The 14,595-nt window shown below is 37.3% G+C and overlaps 1 protein-coding gene across 10 annotated transcripts in view; it reads left to right on the top strand.

Moving 5' to 3' along the window:
- Positions 1–12,356, top strand: part of HYCC1 (hyccin PI4KA lipid kinase complex subunit 1) — a 41,383-nt gene extending 29,027 nt beyond the window's left edge. For 8 of the 10 annotated variants that reach the window (XM_068674170.1, XM_068674178.1, XM_068674171.1 and 5 more), the window contains 4 exons: positions 731–847; positions 1,641–1,728; positions 2,192–2,351; positions 8,929–12,356. In XM_068674170.1, coding sequence (XP_068530271.1) covers positions 731–847; positions 1,641–1,728; positions 2,192–2,351; positions 8,929–9,485 — 922 coding nt within the window. In that variant the 3' untranslated portion in view covers positions 9,486–12,356. Of the gene's footprint in view, positions 1–730; positions 848–1,640; positions 1,729–2,191; positions 2,352–7,773; positions 8,069–8,928 lie in introns of all 10 variants that reach the window. The other 2 variants (XM_068674180.1, XM_068674179.1) reach the window with 2 other exon arrangements.
- Positions 12,357–14,595: the final 2,239 nt, after the last annotated feature.

Below are 14,595 nucleotides of genomic sequence, written 5' to 3'. Positions count from 1 at the left end.
TATTCAACCTAATTAATTTCGGTAACTAGCTCATGGTCTTAAATCTATATTGAAGCTGAAGAATTGAAGGTTTCTAAGAATAAACCTGTCAATCTGTGCTATGAAGAAGAAAATACTGATGAATGTCATTAAAGGTAGTTCGAGAAGTCCAGTAGCAGTCAATAAATTGAATATTTAACCACCCCATATCTTTGTTTTTCAAAATCTTTTGTCTACAGAATCTGATGTGGAATTTGGATCTGATCTGTGACTAATTCAAATGCTGACTTCTACTGGATTTTAGATGGGTTTCATGAGCGTGATGCTTCTGGTCTCTGCTTGAAAAATCTGCGTGTAACTTTGATATTTTATAGAATTACACTTGCTTCTGTCTTTTATAGTAATAGTTTCTATGCTGCTCTATTTCTTTAAATACTGTTAGTTTATTTTTTCTGTTCTGCAGTAAATGCTTTGAATTGAGAATGACTTCTAATGGCTGTCTTTTCCCATGTTCAGCTGTGGTATAAATGTAACATTGTCTAGGGTATCTCTGCTTTGAAGGATTTGCACTCTGCCAGTAGAGGGCATACCCTTCTTCCATAATAAGAAAGTCTGCTTCAGAACACTGTTGATGATGATCACTTTTCTGAGGTCTTTTGCAGTTAAAAAATATACTAAACACTTGACTTGGTAGTGTTCTATACAAAGGTATTCTACATTATCTACTAATGACAATGCATGATTTCCTTAGAATTTGTGTCTGTGGATATCCTCGCCAACAAGTGAGAAAGTACAAGGGAGTAAACTGCAGGATTCCAGTTTCATCCGAATTCATGGTGCAAATGCTAACAGGGATTTATTATGCCTTGTAAGTGTTCTTGTTTGTTTGCTTTTTTTTTTTTTTTTAATATGTGTACAAAATAAATAACAGCTTAAGTTGTACATTCACTTAGGCAAGCTACCTTTGAAATATTTTATTTTCTAATGGGTAGATGTAACAATGAAGTCTTCAGGAGCAGAACTAGTTCACCAACTAGTTAAATGATAGTACCTGTGTAATAATGGGGAAAGAGGACTGGACTAGCACTTGGGAGTTATAACTGGTGATGTGAAAAAATGCCCAAAAGCCTTTTTCCAAATTTTGTCTTCTGTCCAAATTTCTACATGCTTGCTTCTGACATCAATCTAGTTAAGCAAAAAGTCTTCTACCATTCTTTCTCTGAAATGCTGAATGCTGTCCACCTTTTTGATAGTGATGTTGATGCATAAAGCTCTCATATTAGTTGAAATAATCAGAGGCTAGTAACACAGAAGTAATCAAAAAACATGGAGAAATATTAAAACCATCTTGTTTGAATTTCAAAATATTTCATGACTGGCTGATCAATAACTAGTTATGTCACTTCTAAACTGCTCAGGGTGGTTAATGGAAATAAAACTAGTGTCTCCATATGTAATAATTCAGAACAATTTCTCTAAGTAGTAGACTTACTGATAATAAACACAATTAATTCCACAGTTAATTAATTCCACAATTAATAAACACGGTTAATTCCTCTAAATTGAACCTTCAAGGAATACTATGTTCTTGAAGGTCATGATCAAGAAGGTTCATCCATTGATACAGATGGTTATTATTCTGAATATGTTTACCTTTGCAGTTATAATGGAGAATGGGATCTGGCTCGTAAAGCTATGGATGACATTTTGTATAGAGCACAGCTAGAACTGTATCCAGAACCTCTACTGGTAGGTAACATATTTCAACATTTTTAGAGTAGAATTATTAGCCTAATAAGTCCTTCCAGTGAATGTTGTGCCAGGAACCTAAATCTCATGTGGTCTATGTGGCTGCGCTTGGTTATTTTATCATCTTCCCTAGTGAATAAGCTATTTACAGTAGAACACTTCCAAGTCTTGAAAGCTTAATGATAGTGCAGAAGTACTCTGAGGTTCATGTTAAGTAATAGCCACATCTTTAAATTGGAGACTTTGTTTTAAATAGTGACAAGTGTTAAATATAAAATAATTCTAAGAGGTAATTGCAACCAGCATTCTTCTAACCTGTGCAAAATGCTAGCATACTTAATTGACCTTAAACTGGAATTGTACACAGTGATCTACATGGAGTAATAAGAACCATGTGATAGAAGTCTTCTCTAAAATGTTGATCTTCATGTTAAGAACTTATCTGCATATTTCCTCGCTCTAGGTTGCTAATGCAATAAAAGCTTCACTGCCTCAGGGTGCCATGAAATCTAGTAAAGAAGGCACAAGGTGCATTCAGGTTGAAATTACACCTACTTCATCCAGGATATCAAGAAATGCTGTGACTAGTATGTCTATCCGAGGGCATAGATGGAAAAGGCATGGTAAGAAACACATTTTACAATGAATTCTTAACTTTTTACACCTGTTTAAAGTAGTATTTAGAATGTTGTCTTTGCGAATCTTCGTTATTAATTAAGATGTCTTCAGTGAGCTGATGCTATATGTTCGTTCCTTTTAAAATGAGATTCTTCCTAGGAACAAACTTAATCACATTTTTAAAGTGGGTCTGGAGCAATGCTAAGATTGGCTGTGTACTACGTGAAACATGTCATGGTTGAACTTTGGTGCTGTTCTGCTGCTGCTGCTAAGGAAGTGGCATTTTTAGGACATTTAGGACATTTTTAAACTGGTAAATGGTCTTACTGCAGTTCAGAAAGTATATTCTCTCTTTCCCCAATCCTATTTTTTTCAAACAAACAACTTTTTTTTTTTTTTAAGGGCTGCTGTATAAAGTTTTTGATTATTTAAAGAGGCTGTTCTTTTCTGAAGGGGTAGTGTGTAACACCTGAAGCAAAGCCACAAAAACTCATGTCTTACATTATTTAAATAAAAATGAGATTTAAGGGTAGAGGGATAAATTACTATTTTTTTGGACAAAATAGTATAAGGGCTTCCCCAAAGTGATGCACATTTCTGTGCTAAGAAGTAGAAAAAAATGGTGCTGAGTATATACTGCCAAAGGACAAACATTATATTCCACTTCTTCTACCAGTTTCAGCTGAGAGAAGAGCTGCTGGACCAGCGAGCAAAATTTCAGATTGCTTCCTGTGCTGTGCTTGTAATAATGATGAAAAGCTAAGGAAGTGAGTGTAGATAATGCCTTTTTAATAGGTTCAATAAAGATTTTGAAGCAGTATCAGAGTGAATTCTGTATAATATGTACTGTATGAACTTTTGTAGTAGTTAGGCAGTTCAGTTAGAAAAATATTGCAGAGTTCTGTGTCATAAAAGAACCTAGGAGTATTTCAGGTAAGTGTTGGAAATTATTTATAAATATACTGGTAGAAGACGACTTTAAAATAGTGACAGAGCTTTCTGAGCTGTTGGTATTAATGTTACCAATAGTGTAACCTTTTGGAGGGGAAGAAGGAAGTTAAAGGAAGTTAAAATAATTGAAGTTCTTTTCATTTAAAGGAATTAAAAGTATTTCATTTATAAACTGTTTAAAACTGTCAGGTAAAACTAAGGAGTAAAGCAGTAGTGTCTTTCCCTGGACTACACTCATAGCAAGTCATTACTGAAATCTGAAAATTGCTAAGGAACATTTTAGCCTTTACTGATTGTTTTCCTTTATTCAGGCTTACATTTTTTAAGAAGGGAATATTGACCAGGACTCAGAAAACTGATAGCTTAGCTTTTAAACTCAGATATGCCCTCTGAAGCTTGGCAGTTTCGCTAGCTATTATTTTTGAGTGGTTCTGATGTTTGTAGAAAGTGGATGGGAACACAGATCAGGGATGTTGAGTGTTTGCTCATTCAAAGGAATTGAAAGTGTATTAAAATAAACATTCCCTTGCTCCTGCATTTACAGAAACAATGAAATACAAAAACCACTACACAACTTGCTCTGGAACCATCCTGATGTAAATCTATTTTTTTCAGCAACTACAGGAATCTGGAAGCTTTTACAAATACTGCCTTCTTACAGGGGTGATACTTGGGTGAAGTTCAAGAACCTGTGGGTGGGACGAGTGTGCACTGCAGCAGATAACAGATGAAAGAGAAATAACAGTAGGATTCATAGAAATGTGGGGGAAATGCAGTGTTTTGTGGAGCTTTCATATAAAGCAGGATGATTTGAGATAAACAGTGATAATCTAGCTAGTATGACTGAAGCAAGTCAATATTTAGGGATAAGGATTGGAGGATCTAAATAACAAGCACTTGTCAACATTTTATTTGGGTTATCAGAAAAACTTTAAGTTTGTCTCAGTGGTACAGGATTTGATGAAGAAGAAGAAAATCAGTTATACTGATGGCGGGCGGGGACAAAAACGTGTAGCAAATTTAGCAATAGCTATGAATTTGAAGGCTGCATAAACATTAGACTAGTTTAAAGGCAAAAGATGAACGTACAGTATTTTTGACTTACCAATTATTTTGATTTAAGTGGCATACATTCCAAGCATGTAGTACTTCAGTTAGCCTAGTCAAAAATTTCATTACAAAATGCTGAAAAATAAATTGCGTATAACTGGAAAAGAAGTCTTTTAAAGTCAGAATAAATATTCTCTGGATTTCAAAATTCCTAATAAAATTCAGTGCTTCCCAACCCTTGATAAGAGAAAGATGTGGAACAGATCCTTAGGGTGGGCCTAAAGAATGATGCTGCTTATCCTTACAGATGGGTGCTTGAATTAAAATGAGTACTGGAGTTGTTAGTTATAGGATAACAAACCTTGTACCTCTTGACCACTATTCTCTCTTCCACAGTGACAAGGAAAAATATATTCGGGGATTTAATTTTTGTGCTTCAATATGAAATGAATTATACAATGGACGATACAGCTAGATATGGTATGATCTTGCACATTATGTGGACAAGACCTTATAAAGCAAAACATCCTTTGGAGGAGTGAGAGCAGTAATTTTCAATCATTGTCTTTTTTGTGTAAAGTAAAATAAATACATAAAACAAAACAAAACACACCTGATCATATTTCCAGTTGAGAAGCACATATTTTTTTAAAAACTAGAAAAAAAATCAATGTAATACCAAAAATTTAAGGCACTAGTTCTTGCTAGCCTGTGTTAGAACTCTAGATTGAAGTCTGTTTTGCAAACAGGTCAACTTAATGTTTTTTTGAATCAAGCTAGTATTGCCAATTTGGACTTCTGACAGAGGTACTAAATGTAAAGGTAATTTGCAAAATGGGTATGTCTGCTCACAAATTAATAGGATTTATAGACTTCATTGATATTAGCCATCCCTTAACAACAAATTACTTAATCCTATGGAATTGGATTGCCCCTAAATTTGTAAAGCTTGAAAAAGAGGACTTGATCTAGCATTACTTTTTCATGCATTAGTATTTGTGTTTTAAAAAACAAATCCTGAGTGGCATTTATGTTTCCATGCAAATGTAGAGGAAAAACAGAAAAATCATAGAGTTCATAAGGTACACAAACACTTAAATGAGTGGTTGTTTGTGGAAGCTAGGACAAAAAAATTAAGCAAACATCAGCAACACTTTCCTTGGTAATATAAAATATGTCAAACCATAAAAGGGCTGTTGGGAGAAAAAACTTCTGTGCAGGTAAGACAAATACCCTGATGTAACAGACTAAGTAAGAATCGCTGAGCAGATGCTAGTAAGATGTATAACAAAAACAAAGATATTGACTAGACAATAAACACTAGAATTGACTTTCAGGTAGTGTACAAAGAAACACTGAGTCACTGAATCTCTGTGGAGAGAATTTTCCTACTTTTTTTTTTTTGGGGGGGGGGAGGGGGAGATCTGGAATGTATGTTAATTTGGAGTTATACGCTTGGTAATAATTCAAAATGCTGACGTTGTGCAGGAAATGCAGCTTGAGCTTCTGGTCGTTAAAACTGAATTACAATTCAAATGGGCAGTTTGTGCAATCTGATGGAGACAATTGTAATAATAAGGTAGACTATGATTGAAATCTTTTAAGTTAGTCCTTATCAGCTGGTAATCATGAAATGCATTTATCAAGGTTGGTTGTACTAGGTCTAGCATTCAGAAACAACTCCAAATGTATTTTTCTTCAAACACTACAGCATATTTATATTGCCTTTCAAACTGGCATAATTATTTAATCTGTACAGAATTCAGCCGTTTCTTTTTCTCTTTTGCTACATTGCCTTGTGCACTGGGTATTAATATCTCTTTCTCAAAGGATAGACCCACAGAGTTGTCCAGCTTGAAGCAGTATTATCTTCAAAACCAAATACTACGAAGCTGAAGGTTTGTTCTAGGTGTTCTTAAAAATTTTAAGATACAAGGATGGGGTGCTACTACAAGGGACCTGGATTGTGGAACCTTATTCCTTCCAAAGGGCTTGTAGATATTGTGGGAGATAGCGATAATAGAAGTTGATATACCTCACATCCTCTTTTCATTGATTTCCTCCTGTAGTTCAATGTTAAGCTCAGAAAGGTATATTACCTTTCATTAAAAGTAGTTAATAGAACTTAGAATAATTATGTTTATTTTTTTATTTGAGTAAAAGTTTTTTTTTCCTAATTTTTATCGTGGTTACTCAGCTGTGGGAATCCAGCAATGATGGATAAAGTGCTGATACACAACAGGATATTGCATTTAGAAATGCAATAATAAGCCACTAAACAATAATTAAATATCACTATTACCACAAAATCCATGAAATAAATTCTTCCTCTGTTCCTCCAGTCTGTGCTGAGCCCAGGACTTCATGCACTCTGAATCTCCTTTCTTTGGAGCTGGGTGCTGCTAATCAGTGCTTTTCTGCCCTTGGTGGAGAAGGGGCTGACAGCAAGCTCTGTTCTGCCCTCTCCTCTGCCTGGTTTCCCAGCTGCCAGTGAAGTCTCTGGCTCGTGTGTGTGGAGATCTGTGGATCCTGGGAAGAGGTGGTGCTGTGAAATAAGGTGCCTGTAGTGGCACTGATGGGGGGGAGGAAGGGGTCTGCAGATTGCTGTAGGAGAGGCACAGCTGCCTCACCCCTGTGCAGTGAGTCCAGTAAGGCCAATGAGAATGCTGGTCTTCTCACTAACTTTCTGCTCATGTGTTTTTAGAAAAAGTGCTGTGTTTGGTGGTAGGAGTACTGCTGCAGTTCATGGTGCCCAGTTGCAGTTCTGGCCTTGTTACTGACAACAGAAGACGTTTGCAAAAAGTGCTCTTAAAGGGAGTAACACAGCATTTAACTCGTGTTTCATGCCTACTATCAGGAAAGTAGTGGGTAGTAGCAGCAATTATTAACGCCATTTCCACTGCATAGTACCACTTGTTGGATGGATACTGTTCTTAATAGTTGACTAGTTAATTAGGAAGAATCATAACAATAGCTCTTCCACGGGGGGACAGCGATGTCTATCCCTGCCAGAATACCCTCCTGTCTCTGAGATTTATTTCCTTTCTGTGGTGAATGCAGACAGCACAACAGCACGGATGCAAGCTCTGCAGCGTGCTGTGCCTGGAAGTACACTGCCTGTGCAGGAGTCCTCAGTGTGGGGGCCGGGGGAAGATCCCCTCCAGTTAAAAATAAAATTTCAGTTTTGGAATACTGCGTGTGGGGTTTCCCAGTATGTGGGTGCAGGACGATAGTCAGAAGATTGAAGCCAGAATTTAGAAATAAAATTCCATACTCACTAATATTGCAGATTAACAAGACTTTGACATGTAAACATCTGCTTTAATTCATAATGCTTTAGTCATCTGTTCCTGTTGTTTTTTTGTTTCATGTTTTGTTTCAGCCATCTTCTGTGTGTTTTTTTTTCTTATCCATCTTTAATTCTAGAACAACCAGAGAATGGTAATGATGCTACTGAATTGGGCAACTTTATCATACCTGAGATTAGTGTCACAAATGTGTCTGGAGAGAGAACCGGGAATGGGGAAAAAAGCAGAACACTAGCAGAGAATGATGTTCAGCATATACAGGGAGTACAGGAAACAGCTACAGATCCTAGAACTGACAGCAAAGGCATGCCAGAAATCAGGAGGCAAAAATCTGTAAGAAAAATGATGGATGATGGAATAAACTCAACTGGCAGAGTGCAGTTTTAGCAGACCACTTGTAGCTGCACTCTAAGGTACCGCTGTTGATTGAAAGGATCACTGCTGCATGTTTGGAGAATTGAAGTATGCAGTTAATATATTTGCATGCGTAATAACACAAATGCATGTATTGCACACAGCTTTGTCTGTGCCACAGACAATGACGACGTACTTACAAGTAGACACATTTAATCTGGAGGCTGTATGCTGCGAGACTCAACACTTCTTTGATTGTATTGAGCATATTTACTGGATTTACAGATCCAGTGATCAATGGTATGAAGAATCAATCAAAATGGATGTGAAAATTATCTCGCTGTGTACCTAAGGTATTCCAAATTGGACTTTTCATGGTATACAGGAGATTTCACGTTCCATTGTGCTTGAGTTTCCAACTTAATACCACCAGACTTATGATGCAGAATGTGACCTTTCAGTCCTAAGGCATTCTTGGGTTGCAAAATGAGCAGGTGCCATATTGGGTTTTCTGGGACATCGATCACAGATCTTTATAATTAATCAGCTTTGCAAAATCATGTATTGGAGCACTTGCTCAAAATGAGATTTATACTTTTTTTTTTTTTTTTAGTTTTGTGTGGTATCTTCTAATATGTTTCTAATCTCCTGCATGAATTAACAATAATGCATTTTTTTCAAAATCACTACAAACTGAGGTTGTGGGCATGCTTTTTGATCTAGTTAATGCAGTATTATTTGCTGTAGCTTTATGTCCTAATGAATCTTAATTCCAAAATGTAATAGGTAAGTGTTTTGTCTTCTATTCTCTGTTCTTTTGCTTTATGGCTTCATGCTTGTAAATATCAAAGCCTAGTAATAAAAGTCAGTAAAAGTGAGAAAGCCAAATGTTAATTTTTTTTTCCTTCCTACCACACAGGTAATACTGATCTAGGAATTGAAGAAGAACTGATAGAAGTATCTGAAGCTGATGAAGGGTTTTACTCTAGGGCTGCATCTAGCACAAGTCAGTCCGCCTTATCTAACAGTGGCAACACAAGCAGTAAGAACCTTTTAGGGAAGAGCCAACGAAGATCTGGAGGAAGCAAAGCTGGAGGAAAAGAAAAAGAAGGAGAAACCTGCAGAGAACACTTGTCACGAAAACAAACTCAGAGAGCCATGAGTGAGAATCTAGAACTTGTTTCCTTGAAGAGACTGACACTGACAACCAGCCAGTCCCTGCCTAAACCTGGTAGCCATAGTTTGGCCAGAACTACCACTACTGTATTTAGTAAATCATTTGAACAGGTCAGTGGTGTCACAGTTCCAAATAATCGTGGTGGTGTATCTGGTACAGAGGCAAACAGGTTCTCAGCTTGCAGTCTTCAGGAGGAAAAACTGATCTATGGAACAGAAAGAACAGACCTTCCTCTTTTAAGCAAGCAACCTAACCAGCAGCGACCTCCAAGTATTAGTATAACTTTGTCAACTGATTGATATCATGAATTAGCAAGTATGAAAAAATAAATATGGGGTTGTATGCCAATATTGGTACCGTACAGTAAGCTCCTTAATGTGCTCTACATTACTTTCTTAAACCTCAAGCTCATAAATTCTTATTCAGCTCACATTTGACAGTAGTAGTGAATAGACTACAGTTTCAATTATTTTGCATCAGCTCCTAATAGCTTGTTACGTTCCGATTTTGACTCACTCTATTTATACTCCTGATTGCTTATGGCTTTGTGAGAAGTTTACAGCTTTACCAGATTTACAAACATTGATTGTTCAGCCACTGGCCAAGATATCTGGCTTTTTACAAATGCACACCATGGGAACAAATAGATCCTCTTTCCCAGATTCTGCTTTTCAGTACTTCTTGGCATAGGCAAAACTGCAAGTATTTTTTTTTATTTAAGAGAAGCCTTATGGCATGAGCACAGAGTTTTGGAATGGCACTGTTAGAATATAAACACTCTTATGTGAGTCATGAGAAAGCTGTACTTATATGCAAGGTTAAAACTGGAAGGCATTGGTCAGTGTGTGATGTTATGGATGGTTTTTGTAATGTTTGTCAGTATATACTGCAGTGTTCATACTTCTGTATGCCTATATGTGTCTGAGGTATAGATGCATTTTGGATTCTATATGTAGCTTTGAAACTGGGTCAAAAGTCATATGGTAGCAGTACTTGTGTATGGCAGTTCTTACCAACTGCTGTAATAGTCACTTTTCAGGCAACAAGTGTGACTGACTCTGTATCCCTTTCGTACTTTTAAATAGCAAGCACAAAACTACTCACTGAAAAGTTGCCATCATCAGTAGTTATTACTTATGAGGAAGAGATGTGCTTGTGTAAGGGCATTGTAGACAATATGGTATGAACCCTTTGCACTGAATCAAGCAAATCAGGAGTGTAAATGCGTTTCACATGAACTTGTTACTTGAGACTTAGAGAATACTACCAAAGGTTGTGTACTTTCAGTAACTTGCAAGCACAAAGGGAAATTATTATGTAAATATAACTAGCAGTGTAATTCCTACTTTTTTGTATCTATTATTTTTCTAGTTAGAAATTCTAAAAGAACAACATGTTCAAGGTTACTTAACCTTTAACCTTCAGTCAGTTTGGTGACCTTGTTTGATACCAACTTTTGTAAGCTTAAGACTTCAATTAAAGAGTTAAAACTACTTATGCAGAAATTTGGAGAAGCAATAGCAGACAAAAGCACTTCAGTGGCAGTGATTATCTGAGAGGCAGCATATTATTGTGTGTGTAGAATCAAGGTGAGGATCTAATGCATAGTCATTCCTAACTGTCCAAGTGTCTGCAGCTAATGATCCCTTTTTGTTAAGTACATAGAAAGACCTTGTGACAGACCAAACACTAAAATTCTAGGAGACTTTTCTGTCTGCCTGGAGATAAGTTTAGGTATACCTTTTTTGACTTGTACTGAAGCACAAATAACTTTTAAGCAGCTAATGTTATTCAGGTTTATAGCTGGTTAATTAATGAAAAGAGATAAGAAGACATAGTTGATAGGGTTAAGTTGTAGAATTCTACTACTTTGACAGCAGACTAGATGTGTACATTTCTTAATATTCACTAAAGCAGCAGAATAGCTATGTTGGTCTATAGATGTTTGTCTTCAACTGAGAGCCTGAGTTTAAATGAATGTGCCACACTTTCTTGTATTCTTCAGTTTGTTGTGTGACATTGTTTTGTTTTAGTACTGCAGTATTTCACCTTACAGTGAATGTTTTCGTAATTGTACATGAAAATTGACATTCCCATTGTATAAATAAGAAGCTTGTCTTGTTTAGTGTTTAATACTTTGGCCAGTAAAATAAACTGGTGTATTTTTTTTTTTTAAAGTTACATCCTTTTGTAAATACTTAGAACAGCAGAAAATTTTGCCCCTTTTTTTTTTTTTACCCTCCCTCCCCCCCCCCCCCCAAATACACATTAGATGACAATATATTTGTTTCAGATTGACTAATATATGTGGTTGCTGGAGCGTACATGACAAGCAATGAAAAAGTTTCAGGCAGCTGATTGCAGACATTGCCTAGAAGTACATTTACCGAATGTAAAGTTTTTCCTTTCCTTGAAATTTGTATTAGATGTGATGAAGAAATAACCTGCAGAACTTAGGGCTGCCTCCTGATTTGTTCTTGCAGTGTCATTTAACAATACTGTGGAAACACCTTACAGTAACTAAAATAGAAACAAAAACTGGGATAGATGAATAAAATTGCAATTGACAAATGTTTGTTGTGACAGTATTATTTATGAGTTAGTGCTAAGAAACTAGAACTTGTAAGTACTTCTGTTGGGTTTGTTTTGGTTCATTTAGTTCATGATCCTTTCAGTTATCTCCACAGTAGATATTGTTTCAAGCTGGGTGTTGATGTCAAAGGTGTTTATTACACTTGGAATATCTGGCTTCTTCAGCTGTAAATCACTGGAATTTTGAGACAACTAAAATGTCATAAAGTGTAGATACATAACATGTTTGCAGTGCTGTTGGCTACAAGTCAAACAGTGTTAAAGTTAGTTTATCCTTTTATTTTATACAGCTAATTATTCTAACTGTGCTCTGGCTTCAATCCAAAATAGAAATTGTCATTGGTACAAATAACATTATGTAAGGCTTTATACTTCCTTTAGAAAATGGTAAAAAGAAAGTTTCTTGGTACCAGACACTGCTGCTTCCATACATGTGTGACACTGTGTAAATGTGTCTGTGTTAGTCTCCGGAGAGACTCGGAGAATGAGCATGTTTTTATGAACTGACATCACACTTTGATACTGATCTAGTCTACAGAATTTCTTTACTGATGTAAGTAATAAAACTTTCAGCTGTGTTTCTTTCTTTTCTTCAACAGTGTGGAAAAAAATGGGGATGGGGGAGGAAGGGCAGAAATATTTGTTGGCCAAATGTGCGTCGTGTGTTCTCCATAAGACACGTTGTGCTGTTCCCAGTGCAGAACTGGAGGGGGTTGGGGCAGGAAGCATAGTTATTTCCCCGTGTTTCTAAAATTTGGAAGGCCTTGGATTTGGAACATCATCTACTTGTTTTTTACTGATGGAAGAATAGTGTATATTAAAGAAGTAGAGGTCTTCTAACAGCACAGGGAAAATACATGAAGACATTACATATTGTAGTCTACCCGCTAGGAGGTAGTTCTGATGAGTACACTCCAAATGTCACACACAGTTGCAACATTCTGCTGGAAAAAAATGTTATGTAGGAGTGAATCATCTCAAATTATAATGAGAGAAGTTGTTTAATGCTGACATTTATAACTGACCTTACTGTTTGAAATCAAAGGGAACTGTTTGCGACGCTGGCTTTGAAAAGCAACATTTTTGAAACTCTTGACAGCAGAATAGAATTGTTTTTGTTGTGAGAATCTGTAGCATTTGTGTGAAAAATGTATGACCTCTAACCACTTGATCTAGAGCTACAATGACTTTTCTGAAAGGGGATGTTGAATTCTCATGAATACCTAGCAGATTCATCAGGTACAGAAATGCATAACTTTTAGCCACGCTTCTCTCTAAGTAGGTCTCTTCTGATTTCTGTGAGAATTTTAGAGATGTCTAACTTAATTGTCTAACTTTTGTCACAGTTTGAGGCTTACAGTGCTATATATAGATGTGTAATATATTGAGATTTGTATAATTCTAAGACAGCAAACTAGATGTATACATTTATACTCACTAAAGGCAGCATAGTAGCTACATCAGGTGATAGATGTTTGTCTTCAGCTGAGCCTGAATCTAAATGAATGTGCCACGCTTTCTTCTATCCTTCAGTTTGTTGTGTGACACTTCTGTTTTAGTACTGCAGTATTTCACCTTACAGTGAAGTGTTTTCATAATTGTACATGAAAATTGGCATTCCCATTGTATAAACATGAAGCTTGTCTTGTTTAGTGTTTAATACTTCGGCCAGTAAAATAAACTGGTATTGCTTTTTGGAAGTTGCATGCTTTTGTAAATACTTAATACAGCAGAATTTTATTTATTTATTTATTTATTTATTTATTTATTTATTTATTTTTACAGGCTTTGAAATACACATTAGACAATGTATTGGGTTTACGTGGCAAGGGCTTAGTAGCAGGGGGCTGCGGGGGTGGCCTCTGTGAGCAGAGCCCAGCAGCTGCCCCATGTCAGGTCAGGGCCAGCTCCAGCCCCTGCAGGAGCAGGGGGTCTGGGGGGAGCTGCTGCCCGTGGGAGACCCGTGCTGGAGCAGTTTTCTCCTGGGGGATGGACCCTGTGGTACGGAGCCATGTGGGAGCAGTTCTTGAAGAGCTGCTGCCTGTGGGCAGCCCCCACAGGCTCAGCTGGGGAAGGATGGCATCCCGTGGGAGGGATCCCACGGGGAGCGTGAGACAAAGTGTTAGGGACTGACCGCAGCCCCTGTTCCCCTGTGCTGCTTATGGGGAGGATGTAGAAGAGGATGGATGGGGGAAGGAATTCTTAGTTTGGTTTTAGTTTCTCACTGCTCTAGTCAGCTAACAATATGCAATAATCTATATTAATCTCCCTATGCTGAGTCTGTTTTGCCTGTGATGATAATTGGTGACTGCTCTCCCTATCCTTATCTCAACCCTTGAGCCCTTTCCATTGTATTTTCTCCCCTTTTCCTTTTGAGGAGGAGGAGGAGTGAGAGAGCGTTTGCGGTGCAGTTCAGCTGCCAGCTGGGTAAACCCACCACAGACAGCACTATATTTGCTCAGCTTTTTCATTATACACACCTAGAAGTCACAGTAAGATTGACTGTGTTACTTTATATGTGTGGAGTACCTATTTTATACACAGCGAGGCTTCTTGTCAGTCAAGACGCCATGCCTAACCCACTGGAAAGCACTGAATCTCAGGTGAATATAAGCAGGTAAGTTGTAGACTGGTTGATGGCAGAAGTAGATGACTCCCATACTACTACCTGGGCACCTTGAAATCCCAGACAGGAGCACAGCCTGGGAGAAGAACTCACCGAGAGCAGCCCTGCAGAGAAGGACTTGGGGGTTCTGGTGGACGAAAGGCTGGACATGAGCCAGCAGGGTGTGCCTGCAGCCCAGAAGGCCAACTGCG

The sequence above is a fragment of the Anas acuta genome, chromosome 2 (genome assembly GCF_963932015.1).
Source record: "Anas acuta chromosome 2, bAnaAcu1.1, whole genome shotgun sequence".
Lineage (NCBI taxonomy): Eukaryota > Metazoa > Chordata > Aves > Anseriformes > Anatidae > Anas > Anas acuta.
This window is presented reverse-complemented; position numbering and strand designations above follow the sequence as displayed.